Below are 13,212 nucleotides of genomic sequence, written 5' to 3'. Positions count from 1 at the left end.
AGTCAATTAATGAAAAAATTATACTATGATTATTTAATATATTTTTTATTTTTACATAAAAAAAATATTTTAGGTGAAAACAATCCAACCTTGTATAAAAAATGTTATGGATCTAAAATGATGCCTATCATCTTGGAGGGTTAATTGAAAGGAAAAAAAAAATTGAGAAATATTTTATCATATAATATCTTAAAATATAAATTTTTTTTGCAGGGCACCCCTTCCTTTAAATTATAATTAGCGGTCAAAAGTTCAAAACATCGGAAATTCCAAATTGTCTTTAAGATTAATTGCATAAACATTTATTGAAAATTATACAATAAAAATACGCAATTTCTTTTTATATATGAAAAATTTTGTGCAATTAATCTTAAAATAATTTATGAGTCGGGGTTATTTTTGTTAGCAAATGTAACATGTAGATTTTTTTATTCGTTTAACCATTCCTTCCGGTAAATAACGTTTTAACAGAGTCGATAAAAGGCAGATCGGAGAATTACGAGGGTTTCTCTCTCTTTGGTTTTACACCACCTCTTCGCTCGCATCACCGCGAGCTGCCTCTCTCCTCTCTCTCTCTCCGTGCAGATCACACAGTAGTCAGAATCTAGGGTCAGGTTTAGAGTTTAGACAATATTTCGTGCTATTGATTCAATATAGATCAAAGTTGTGTACCGAACTAGGGTTTATTTATTGGTGTGTATGAGAAGAAGATGAGTGTGGATCTGGTGTCTTCCAACGCACATGGCAACCTCGACGAGCAGATTTCACAACTCATGCAGTGCAAGCCCTTGTCCGAGCCCGAGGTTCTTATCTCTCTCTCATATGTGGTTTCTTGCGAAATCGGAATTTTATATCATTATTGTTCTGCAATAAATCTTATCCCACGACTTTTCAATTTCGAAGTTTTTGACGGATCTGGGCTAATTTTGCATTGGTAATACTTAATCAATGGAAATGAAATATATTCTGTATATGTATATATTTATGTTATGTATGTATAAGACTGATCAGTCAATTTAGTTAACCTAGCGTTATCTGCATATTTTGGAGCTGAACTATGGGTGATCTTGACGTGTTGCCATAAATTGATTTGGTGAATGAACCCGATACAGAATTCAAGTTATTTTTTTCTTGAAATATCTTGAGTCTGTTTTGGGATAAGAATCCATGTTTTTTGTGCGGTCTGGAGATCAAATGCAGAAAAACAATTTACTTGTCAAAAAAAAAAAAAAAATGCTGAAAAATGTTTAACTATTAATTTATATTTTGGAAGCTTGTGGGTGGAGGTGTAATATAAGAGGAGAGTTGCTGAGTGTGGAGAAGAGAGCAAACTAAGAGATCGGTTGAGGAGTGTCACAAAGTTCTGGTGCTATAGCCCTGGGGGATTTTTGTGGATTAGGTTTGGAAATCTGGAGGAAATATTGCCGTACATTTAATCAGGACTGCTACAGAAGTTTTGGCGAGCGCGGGTGGTCGCAAGTTGCAATAAGCGATATAGGGTGTAGTCTTAAGCCATTCACGAGGCTATTCATTGTTGTTCGCGCATACCCAGCTTTTCCAAATCTGTATAGATGGGCCATATATTGATTAATTTGGTAGATGACCATTTTCTGATTACCTTAAGTGCCAGTACCAATGTCCTAGAAAGTTTGAACTGGCCATTGTGCATTGTTTGCACCTTTTATTTTAGTCGGTAAGCGGTTAAGTTATATTGACCAAAAAGATGGAAGATTTACAATAAAGCTCAACACAAGCATGTTGGATCAAGAAAATCTTAGACCAACGGGTAACACACCTAAAATATCTCGCAATGAGAGAACAGTTTGGAAAAGAAACCAAATACTAGAGGTACCATAGCCCATTCAAAACACTACAGCTTGCCAAACATACCATAGGCACACTGGGTGGCCAATATAGGCCATGAGCCAGATCCAAAAGAATATACTTCATTAAGAGGGCGGAGTGAACCCACTTTGAAAATAAAAAACATGCAGGCAAACCCTCTTGTTTGGTATCACCAAACGAGTAATACCCTATCACTGAAGACTGCAGCAACCAACATGTGGCATCATCAACACATCCAGAAAGCATTCTAATGGTATTTTTCACGTTTTAAGCATCAGAAAATTTACATTTGAGAGTATACCAAACCTGGAAAGACGTGTGTAGGTGACCAGCTGGTTTTCACACCCTGATGTTGGCTAAAGAGTAATATTAAGACAATGCACTAGTTAACATGTGAAGAACGCACCTATCTTAAACCTCAGTGCAACTGGATTAACACCCAGAAAAGCTTCACGAAACAAACCCTACCATCACGCCATGCCTAGGGGTGGCAATTCGTGTTCGCGGGGTCGTATTCTTGTCGTGTCAAGACATGGGTATTCTGTTATATGGGTCGACACGATTTAGTCGTATCAAGAAACCTCGGCACCAACACGACACGATTATTAGACAGGTAATATGACCCGACATGCGTAACTTTTTAATAAATGGTTCAAGACTTGACAATTTGACATGACATAGCAAGACACATTTAAGTCATATACGTCACATTTATCCAAATGGGTCTTTTTAACACGAACACGATACAGTTATTTGACACGTTTCGAGTTGGTGGGTCAAACATGAACACGACACTTTTAATTACTGTTTCAATTTGGGTCAACGCGATTATGGCACGAACACGATTAAGCCAAACTTAAACCCAAACCAACTTGTCCCGTGTCGTGTTCGAGTCGTGTTACCGTGTCGTGTCAAATATTGCCACCTCTTGTCACACTAAAAAAAAACTTAAAGTATCTTATTATGACACGAACACGACTAAGCCAAACCCAAATTCACTTATTCCGTGTTGTGTTCGAATCGTGTTAGCGTGTCATGTCAAATATTACCACCCCTAGCCACACCAGAAAAAACAAAGTATCCTCATCCCACAAAATCTGGTATGGTCGATAACCTCTGTAACCACTTTCTCAAACCACGGCTATGGCCATGGCCAAATCGCAAATTGGCATGAAAGTCACCTCAAGCAAGCCGTGAATCCATCTTCCTCCAAACAATTGACAGAGGCATGCCTTGGTTGTATACTCGCTGTATTGTGCATCTACTCCAGTTTCCTAGATAACACCCTCAAGTCATCTTAGTTACTCGCTGCAGTGTCATTGCATTACCATTGAAAAGATAATGGCAGTTCACTGGCTTCCTTTTTTACCACCATTTGCCAATATTGAGCTAGTTACCAATAGGCCAGTGGCCTAGCGGTACTAGGCTCCTACTTTCCAAAGGGAGATTAGGGGTTCGAGCCTCGATGGAGGCAAGCGTGTGTGAGTACCAACTAGGAAAAATAAAAAATATTGAGCCAGTTGGAGCTCTTTGGTTCTTGCTCTAGAACTTGGCAAAAATAAATTGTTCACATGAAGCATGATGTCAAGATGACTTTTAAAATAGAATAATTTGAGAATTGGTAAAGAGACCTTTTTCTGAAGGGCTCAAGTGATTCCCTATTTACTGATTCATATAACCTATTATTAGTTGTTCACACTTCTAGTGCAAAATAATGTGAGAGTGTACTTATACTACTAATAAAGTTGCTCATTGAGTTTTTCCCCTCACCATATGGTCTCCTTTTACCACTGCTTAAAACTGTAGCACTAGTTTCACTATAGTATTCTTTTCTCTCTCGACCATTTCTCATTGGAAGCACTATTTTTTATTTTGAATGTTCTGCAGAAGTTTTATTCAAAATGTTTAATGCTGTCCAATCTTCTCGGTTTTGTCCAAAATTGGATTAGTTTAATTAGAGACTTGAAAAGTTGCAATACTTCTTGACACCTAAATCGCTTGTGAGCACAGTTATCAAGTAATCAACTATAAGCTCACGAGTTACTCCAAATATTTGATAAGATAAAAAATTTGATTCATCATATATCATTTGTATGATATAAATCATGTTATTTAATGTTTTAAAAACAAAGATGAGCTTTTTAAGACTGGAACCTACTAAAAATATGAGCTTGTGGGCTTTATGTTGGCCTGTCTAAAGGAGCCTGGCTTGTAGTAGCCTAGTAGGTCGAGGCGCTCCCCCTAAGTTTTGATGAACTTGGGGCTTTTTTAGAGCCCAGGCATGTCTTTTGCAAGTTCTTGAACTTATCACATCTTATGTTATTATTTAATTGAAGTTCAGACGCTAATAACGCTATGATTAGAGTAATTGGATTTTATTGTTACTATGTAGGGCTGTTTGTAATTTATATTATGGGTCAGGTTGTGTATTTATGATCCAGTTATATGGAAATGAATGTAACATTTGTTTGAAGAATTCAACATTTCCTTTTATTTTCGTCAATGGGCTTAGACAAGCATACTGTAAAAGAAACCTCACCAAGCATACAGCTGTGACCCAGTCAGACAAACCTTGTTGGGCCCATCAATGGGGTTTCACAGACAGACATATCTCGGGTTCTGTTTTCTTTAGGTTTTTGGATTATCTTGCCCGCAATTAGGTAATTCTGGTTTTGACAAATCAATACAATAAAATTCCATTTTGTTGAGATTGCATTAAAGGTGGTTGTCAACTTGTCATTTTGCCCAATCATATTGAATATTTTGTTAGATGGTTTGACCGTTAAAATATGCAAGCAACTTTCTTTTGTATATGTTTTTGGTTTCTACCAAAAAAGGCACAACATTTAAGAGTATTCGTATTTTTGTGGATGTAGGTTAGGGTTTTATGTGAGAAGGCTAAAGAGATACTAATGGAAGAGAGTAATGTTCAGGTGAACTTTGTTCAATTTGATCTGTCATTGCTATTACTATTATTTCTGTCATTAACTGACCTTAGTAATTTAATGTAATGTGAAATTTTTTATCCTATATTTCTTTGAGTGAATGTTTGTTACTTTGCTATGGATAATCTTTCCAATCTTCCCAAACTTTGATTTCTCTTAAATTTCCTTTGCTACCAAGTGAAAAATGGACGAGTTGACTTATCGAAAAAAAGAAAAGAATGGATGAGATGGAAATTGTTTTTACTTTGTTGAAGGTTTACAGCTTTATTTGATCAAGTGAATGGATTTAGTGGGTTTTGCATTTGAGTCGCACCTGCAGAATGGTTGACCCTGTGTTATTGTATAATGACGAAATGTGTGATGCTGCTGTTAGCCTGTTACACACCATAACACACTATTAGTGAAGCATACACTTGAGGAAGGTGTTCTATGCTAAAGTTGCAGGATTGCCCCATTTCCTTGTAACTGCATTGTGTATGGTGATATATAATATGGTTGAACCCTTGTTACTGTATAATGAGGAAATGTATGATGCTGCTGTTATACACTGTAACATGTTATTGAAGCATACAATTGAGGAAGCTGTTCGTGCTAAAGTTGCAGGATTTTCTCATTTACTTGTAACTGCATTGTGTGGGGTGATGCAGACTTGAGTGTGTGGCTGTACATCTGCATTCTTTTTTCCTCCCTTATTTTCCTCCCTTATTATTATTATTGGGGTGGGAGGTGGTCCTGAAGGTGTCCCCAAAAATTTATGTTCAGCATCTTTTTTAGTGATTATATGTTGACTTATTGGTGCATTATTTAGCTTTAAGTATTTAAAATACTTGCTTGAATTTTCCTAAATCTCTCAAAATATTGAATTTCAGTTGTTATTTGGAATTTTTATTCTGGCATGCAACACGGACTCCTTTTCTTTTGCATATGAAAGTTTAATTGTTGCTTTTCCTGCTGTGCAGCCTGTAAAAAGCCCCGTGACGATTTGTGGTGACATTCATGGGCAGTTTCACGATCTTGCTGAACTTTTTCGCATTGGAGGGAAGGTATTTGTTTGCTGCTATCACATTTTATTCTCATTTTTATCCTTGAGTTATGGGGACCTAATTGATGCCCAGCCAAGGGAGTGGAATTAAGAATGGAAGTGGGTATCATAGCCGGTTGAAGTGAGTGCTATTAGCCGCACATTTGTTCTTATGTAGAATCTTACTTATTGATCTCCTCAATATTCGTACAGAAATCTGAGTATTGGAGAGATACAGAGATCTTAGAAAACTTCAACTTCACAATGAGCATCCTCCTCCAAAAAAGGATTGCCTATTCCTTTCATTCCAATTGCACCACTGTTGTCAAAGCACATTGCTTCTCACACCAGTTTTGTTATCCTTTTCATCTGTGCTTCCTTCCAGCTATCTATCAACTTTACGGGAGATCTAGGGAGGACTAGCTGCACACCAAAGAGAAAGGAGACTATGAGAGCCTACAACTCTCCTCTTGCACACAAAACATCTATGAGTAATGAAAAGAAGTATCTTAAGTAGACAATTGATAGTCAGAATTTTTCCTTTTGTTGCCATCTACTAAAAAAAAGAAAGAAAAAAGTCAACTTGGTTCTCACTTTAATGTGCCAAATGGTGTTAGTCGTTACAAGGAAACATGTTGATCCTACCTCCTTCAAGGTCTTGTAGGAAGCCTCAAATCCCCCCCTCCCACCCCGTCATCCTGACTACATCCACAACTCTATACTTGCTATAATAGCAATTTGGAAATTATCCAGAAAGGACCTCGTTCAAGGTTTTGTGGTAAGCCTCAAATCCCCTCTCCCACCCTGTCATCCTGACTACATCCACAACCCTATACTTGCTATAATAGCAATTTGGAAACGATCCAGAAAGGAGCTCCTTAGAAGTCCATCACATACCAATTTTCATTGTCAAATTCTAGTTCTCTGTTCATTTCCAGCAACAAGCCTGATGAACTTCAAGAAGTCCTTCCATCTATTATGGTCTTCCACACCTTCACTCTGTTTGGCATGAAAATACAGACCACGAGCGTTTACATGAAGATAACAAAGATTGAGAGCGAATGTAGAATGTTGTAGGTACGAAAATGAACCCCTACAAATGTCTATATGACTTTATACACAATTATATATGGATGTACACACAATCATATATAATTATATATAAATGTACATGGAATTATATTTTTTCATTTGACTAGTTGAATACTTTTTTTACGCGTCAAGTATATGAATAAAGTAGATTAACACTGTCAAGAGTAAACAAAATACGGAGTGAACTAATAACCATTGGTTGCTTTTGACACGAGTTTTTGAGTCCTCGCCCTATTTCAAGAGCTTTTGATACTACCATGTTGCTTTTGTTGCTAGCTAGTTCATGCATTCACCAATATTATATTCGTAGTCTTCTTATAATTATTTTATTCAGGCACATAATTTTTTGTTGCATTTTCTTATTGGCAGTGCCCAGATACAAATTACTTGTTCATGGGAGATTATGTTGATCGTGGGTATTATTCAGTTGAAACTGTCACGGTAAAGTATTATCCCGACCTTGGGGTCATTCTACTACTGTGTGAAGTATTTCTTTTCCCATTCTCTGTAGAGAACTGTCTATGACTAAAGTTTACTCTTGTAAGAAACATTTCACCAGGATGATATTGCATTTGTTCTGCTTGATGTACTAGCTTTTATTTTCCTATTCGGAACTCACACACCCACTCTGCCCCTATAAGGACTGCACTAGCATTTATTATTATTATTATTATTTTGGGTTAAATGCATTGCAGTAACAATTATGAATCCTGTTGCCATTGTAAAACTGCTTTTATCAACACATGTTGCATGATTGTCTTGATATTTTATGATATAAAATGCTCAATTTTAAAATAATATTTATGTGGGTACGATAGTGAAATCAGAAGTACCGAAATTTACTGAAATAGTTGATGGAATAAAATATTGGTTTATCTGTTGATATATTCAATATCAAGCAATATCAATCATATTCTCTCAAATAGATTCACGAAAATGTCTCTGGATATATTTTGATAAATATGGTGTTCTATTCTAATTCTTAATACGTTAGAGTTGGGATTAAATTACACCAGGTGTAAGAATTCTTATTATCAACCACCCTCTCCATAACTTCTTTTATGACTCATATTTTGTCAAGTTAAACTGTTCGATTAGCTGTTCTACATATGCTTGCCTGATATCAATTTGATCACATATTACGAATCAAGAATGTCCCATAAAGATAATACTCCGAATTAGAGTTTTGTTCTTGTATCGGATGAAGTGTGAAAAAAACTCTCTTATACAAGTTCTAATGCAAATATGATGTGCAACAGTTCTGATGCCCATAGATAATGAATTGGTGGGAATAGGTAGAAAACTTGTAGGAGTAGAAGTAATGCTATTGGCTTTGGTTCTCTTTTTTAAAAATTATTGCAGTTTTATTTGTTGTAATGGTTGATAGGGTGCTAGGATTTTAGAAAATTGATTAGAAATTATAGACTGAAAGTATTCTGGGATTTCGTGTCACTGAAAGTCTAGAAGTTTAGGAGAGGATTAGAGTTCAAGGATGAAAATTAAAGTAAATAAAGTAGAATCTGATCACTGAAAATTAAAAAAGTGGGAAGAAGTAGAATCCTCTGGGCTTAACTCCGTAAATTTCAGCATGCAACACACAATCACCTAAAGTTTCAAAGATACTCTCAAATTCTCTGATCTCAACTCTCAGAATTTTTAATCCAATTGTGATCCATTGTATTTGGAGCTTTCTTCTTGTTTTAGCTGGCTTCGTCATTAATCTATGTTTTGGCAAAAAAAAAGTATTTTGGTAATAGATTTTTCTTGTCAATATTGTGTGTAGATGTCTATATATGAATGTATGTGTATTTGACGTTGAGGGACTTGTTTCCACCATGTGTAAAGAAAAATTAATCAAATACATGTCAGTTACTTTTTGTAAGATTTAATCTTTGAACAATCCATTGAATTTCTTCGTGTTTATATGCATGCCAAAAATATTCTTAATCGGAGATTTATAAATTCCTCATCAACATCATGCTTTAAAGTTGACCTTTTATTATTTTTATTAGGAGAAATCTGAGTTCAGGGATTGGAGTCTTGTGTATAGTTGTCTATATATTGGGCATGCATGACAAATTCAATAAAAATTATCAATGGTTGGATTACAAAAAGACAGATTCTGCATCAAGTGATTGAGGGGAGAAATACGAGTTCAGTGATTGGAGTCTTGTGTGCATTTGTCTTGACATTGGGCATGCATGACAAATTCAATAAAATTTATCAATTGTAGGATTACAAAATGACAGATTCTGCATCAAGTTATTGAATGGTGAAGAATAATGTTCATACACCACGTGTAAATTAATCATTTTCCGTAAAGGTATATATATGTGTATGTATTTTGCTTATATATTGTACTGGGTCATGTTACCAATATATATATGTTCCCCGATTTGCAAGTCATGCCTTCAATAAAATTACATTTTAATTGTTGTTACTAGATATGTATAATACTTTGTTTCTAATATAATATACGCTCTTACTATATATCTTTGATCTGAAATTTTTCTACGGTCATAATCATATGTATCTCTCTCTATTAATATATTTAGATTTACCTTACTATAAGAAGTTGTCTATATACTTATTGATGCACGTCATGCCTTGATACATCACATAATTGTTATGTTAGCATATTTTATACAGTATTTTGATTCTAAGTGCTTTTGATACATCTTTGTTGTGGCATTTGATGGTGAAGTTGATTTGGTGGGGTTGATGTGTGAATGATATTTGGAATGCTTTTCAACATACTTACTGATTTGCGCATAATGTCCTTTAGACATATAATACTTCTTCTTTCTTTCTTTCTTTCTTTATTTATTTTTTTTAAAAAAATATACAGTACTTTGTTTCTGATTTGATCATTAGTCTCTCTTATTTATTGCACTTGTCATTCTAATTCATAATATGTTGTAAAATAGTTTATCTTTAATTTACAGTGAAGGATAGTCACCATCAAGCATCAGATTGGGTGTCCCAATTGAGTCTCAATTGGGACAAAGTGGGTGTGTGTTTTACCTATCAAAAAGGGAAAACAAAGGGTGAAAATAGAAAAGAAGGATATTGTCATCAGGGAGGTTTTGAAGTAGTAATATAATTTGGCACTAATGGATGTAATCATTTTTTTTCCCCTGAATATGGATATAATTATTGCTTGTTAAAACAATGTCACGTTGTCATAGTTAATGCAACATGCTTCATAGTATTTAATTTAAATTGCGACTATTGGGGTGATAACACTTGGCTCATTTTTTTCTTTTTTTCAGCTTCTTGTGGCCCTAAAAGTCCGTTTTTCTCAACGAATAACAATTCTTAGAGGAAATCATGAAAGTCGACAGGTATTCAAAAAATTTCACTCCCCCTTTGGTCCCTCTAGAAATTTGCACAAAGGATTGAATGTTCATGGTGGTCCTTTTACTTACCGTTTGATATCATCTGCCTCATTATTATTATTATTTTGTTATTTAGCAAAAATCTTCATGGTAGATTATTCAAGAGCTGATTATCAGTTTTCTTACTAATTTGCAGATCACTCAAGTTTATGGGTTTTATGATGAATGCCTACGAAAGTGAGTTCTTTGCTCGTGTTAATGATGTTCAACTGAAGTAGGTTGTAGTGGTGTTCATTGCCTAATCTTTTGCTGACAATTTTACTAGCTGCTGTTTCTCTCTCAAAATAGTATAATGTATTAATATATAAGATAAAACGTAAATCATATGACAAAAAGAAACTCACGCAAAGCTTCCATTCCTATTAAAGACAAAGTGCACAAAAATTCCTGCTGTTTATGAAAGTCGAACACCAGTATGCTCACCATGTAAATAATGCTAGTTTCGACTTGTTCTTTTGACCTGTCATTTCTGATACTTTATTTTTCCATTTGTTTACAGGTATGGGAATGCTAATGTTTGGAAAATATTCACAGATCTTTTTGATTATTTTCCACTGACAGCTTTGGTTAGTAGAATTCAAAATTTTTTTGTGTATTATTCTTGTGTAATTCTATGCTTAATTTACTTGTTTTTCATTTTTCACTTTTTGATGCGACCAAAAAGTTTTGAAGATTAATGTTTTAGTAAAGTTGTTCCATAAGATGCTGGATGCAGGAATAGCCTCTGAATTTTAACAATCCCTCTTGGTCCAAATAGTCTTTTAATTAATTAATTAATTTATTTTTTACTTCATTCAGTTCTCTGTATCAACTAAATTGAATGAAGTTGAGCCTCAAGCTATGACCCTGGAGTTTCTTTTCATTTAACTGAAGACGACCTTGATTGTTGCTTCTAGCTTTCTCACAGGTAACGGGGGAAATACCTCCAGTGTCTGTCTGACATTGATACTTTGTTGGACAGATAGAACATCATGAACTATGCCTAGTTCCCGGTATATTTAATTATTTCCGAATGGCGATAAATATTTTATGGTGTTCTTGCTACGTAGTATATACTTGACACACTTGTTTGACTTCCAATTAAGGCTGTGTGATTGTGTTTATAAGGTACATTGTTGTTTGATACCATACCTGTTGATTTTATAAATGTTGTCTTTCTAAAATTGAACTTGGATTATTAATGTTCAAAATTTAGGTTGAATCAGAAATATTTTGTCTGCATGGTGGATTGTCTCCATCCATTGAGACCCTTGATAATATACGTAATTTTGACCGTGTTCAAGAAGTCCCACATGAAGGCCCTATGTGTGATCTTTTATGGTCCGACCCAGATGACCGTTGCGGTTGGGGAATCTCACCACGTGGTGCTGGATACACTTTTGGCCAAGTACCATGATTATCCTTGAGCTTTAATTTTTTTCTCTTCCTTTATTTCTCCTAGTCAGTTATGTTCCTCATTTGTGTAGTATATTTCTTACAGGACATATCTGAGCAGTTTAACCATACCAACAACCTAAAGCTGATTGCCAGGGCTCATCAGCTGGTTATGGAGGGATTTAACTGGGGACATGTAATTACTTCCTAGTATTGATTTGTTCATCATTCCCCAAGTGGAGTTTTGCTTAATTAGTTCTTATGATTGTGACAGGAACAAAAGGTAGTAACTATTTTTAGTGCACCCAATTATTGTTATCGATGCGGGAACATGGCATCTATTTTGGAAGTTGATGACTGCAAAGGGCACACATTTATCCAGGTCTCTCTCTCTCTCTCTCCTCTCCTCTCTCTCCTCTCTCTCTGTGTCTGAACATCGACAAAAAATGATTTTGAGTTCTGTGAAAATACCATAATGGCAACGAATGCTAATTTTTTTTTTCCCCCCTTCTCCAACATCCAAACCCCACCCCCCCCCCCCCCCCCCCCCCCATTTGTCCTGATTTTTTGTGTTGGGGTTGGGGGTTGTGTGAAGCAACGTTACCTATGGGGTTATTTTTCCATGGCACGATGATTAGTTTGATGCATACTAAGTAGACAAGAGGTTTAAAGTGTGATTTGATGGTTGCAGTTTGAGCCTGCTCCAAGGAGAGGAGAACCTGATGTAACGCGAAGAACGCCTGATTATTTTCTATAAAACAAGCTGCTTGAGTTGCTGAGCGGCAGAGGCGACATGTTGGTTAGGTTTAGGTGGTTGCAGGTTCTTGCTGTGATTATTGATTTTAAAATTATTAATCTTGAGCTGCTATCCTTTGTTAGTGGTGGGGGGAGGGCCAAATGGCATGTAAAATGGGCAGTGAGTGGCCCCTTTGATATAAATTATCTTCTCTCTCTTGGTCTTTCTTAAATCAAGGCCGTGTTTGGGCTGGTGATGCCGTGATGTATCATTTCATTTAAAACGTTTGATGATGTTCTTATCTTTCTCTTTAAACATACTGTAGCTGTATTTTTTCCTTTTGGCTTCAATTTATTCTGTTTTGTTCTTAGGCAAGTTTTATTTATTTATATATATATTTTTGGAGGTGGGGTTGAGGGGGTTGGGTTGTGCCCTTGGAGGATCCAATTTAGTGGTTGCTCTGAAATTTATTTGTTTATATAGTTTTTTTTTTTTTTTGGCTGAATTGAATTGTTTTGGATGTTGCTTTTTCGCCACTAATTTATTAATATTTATGTATTTGATTAATTATGTTTGTACTGATTGGCATGTCAAAATTAGACTGATAAGCTTGATTTCGATACTGCTACCGTCCGGTCTAGGCAGGGGCGGAGCAAGGATTGTCTTTCAGGCGGGCATGGTGTAATTGATAGGAGGGAAAAAAAAAAAATTCACTTAACACAACAAATATACACTGTTCACAAAAAAAAAAAAAAAAAAAAAAAAAACAAGTCGCAACAAACATGTATCAATCTTCTGGCC

General features: G+C 35.5%; 1 protein-coding gene across 2 annotated transcripts; it reads left to right on the top strand.

Moving 5' to 3' along the window:
* The first annotated feature begins 498 nt into the window (after positions 1 to 498).
* On the top strand, positions 499 to 12,781 carry LOC132276351 (serine/threonine-protein phosphatase PP2A-2 catalytic subunit-like). 2 transcript variants are annotated; one of them, XM_059777742.1, is made up of 11 exons: positions 499 to 803; positions 4,722 to 4,778; positions 5,750 to 5,833; positions 7,273 to 7,344; positions 10,176 to 10,247; positions 10,438 to 10,478; positions 10,801 to 10,867; positions 11,497 to 11,688; positions 11,782 to 11,871; positions 11,950 to 12,057; positions 12,367 to 12,781. In XM_059777742.1, exons 1-11 carry the CDS (start codon positions 711 to 713, stop codon positions 12,430 to 12,432), a joined length of 942 nt encoding a protein of 313 aa, XP_059633725.1. In that variant the 5' UTR covers positions 499 to 710; the 3' UTR covers positions 12,433 to 12,781. The 2 variants fall into 2 exon arrangements, with proteins under 2 accessions (XP_059633725.1, XP_059633726.1); XM_059777743.1 differs by lacking the exon at positions 4,722 to 4,778.
* The last annotated feature ends 431 nt before the right edge of the window (positions 12,782 to 13,212 follow it).

The sequence above is a fragment of the Cornus florida genome, unplaced genomic scaffold (genome assembly GCF_030987335.1).
Source record: "Cornus florida cultivar Cherokee Brave unplaced genomic scaffold, ASM3098733v1 CherokeeBrave_3.0.0_Hap2_Chr10, whole genome shotgun sequence".
Taxonomy (NCBI): Eukaryota; Viridiplantae; Streptophyta; class Magnoliopsida; order Cornales; family Cornaceae; genus Cornus; species Cornus florida.
This window is presented reverse-complemented; position numbering and strand designations above follow the sequence as displayed.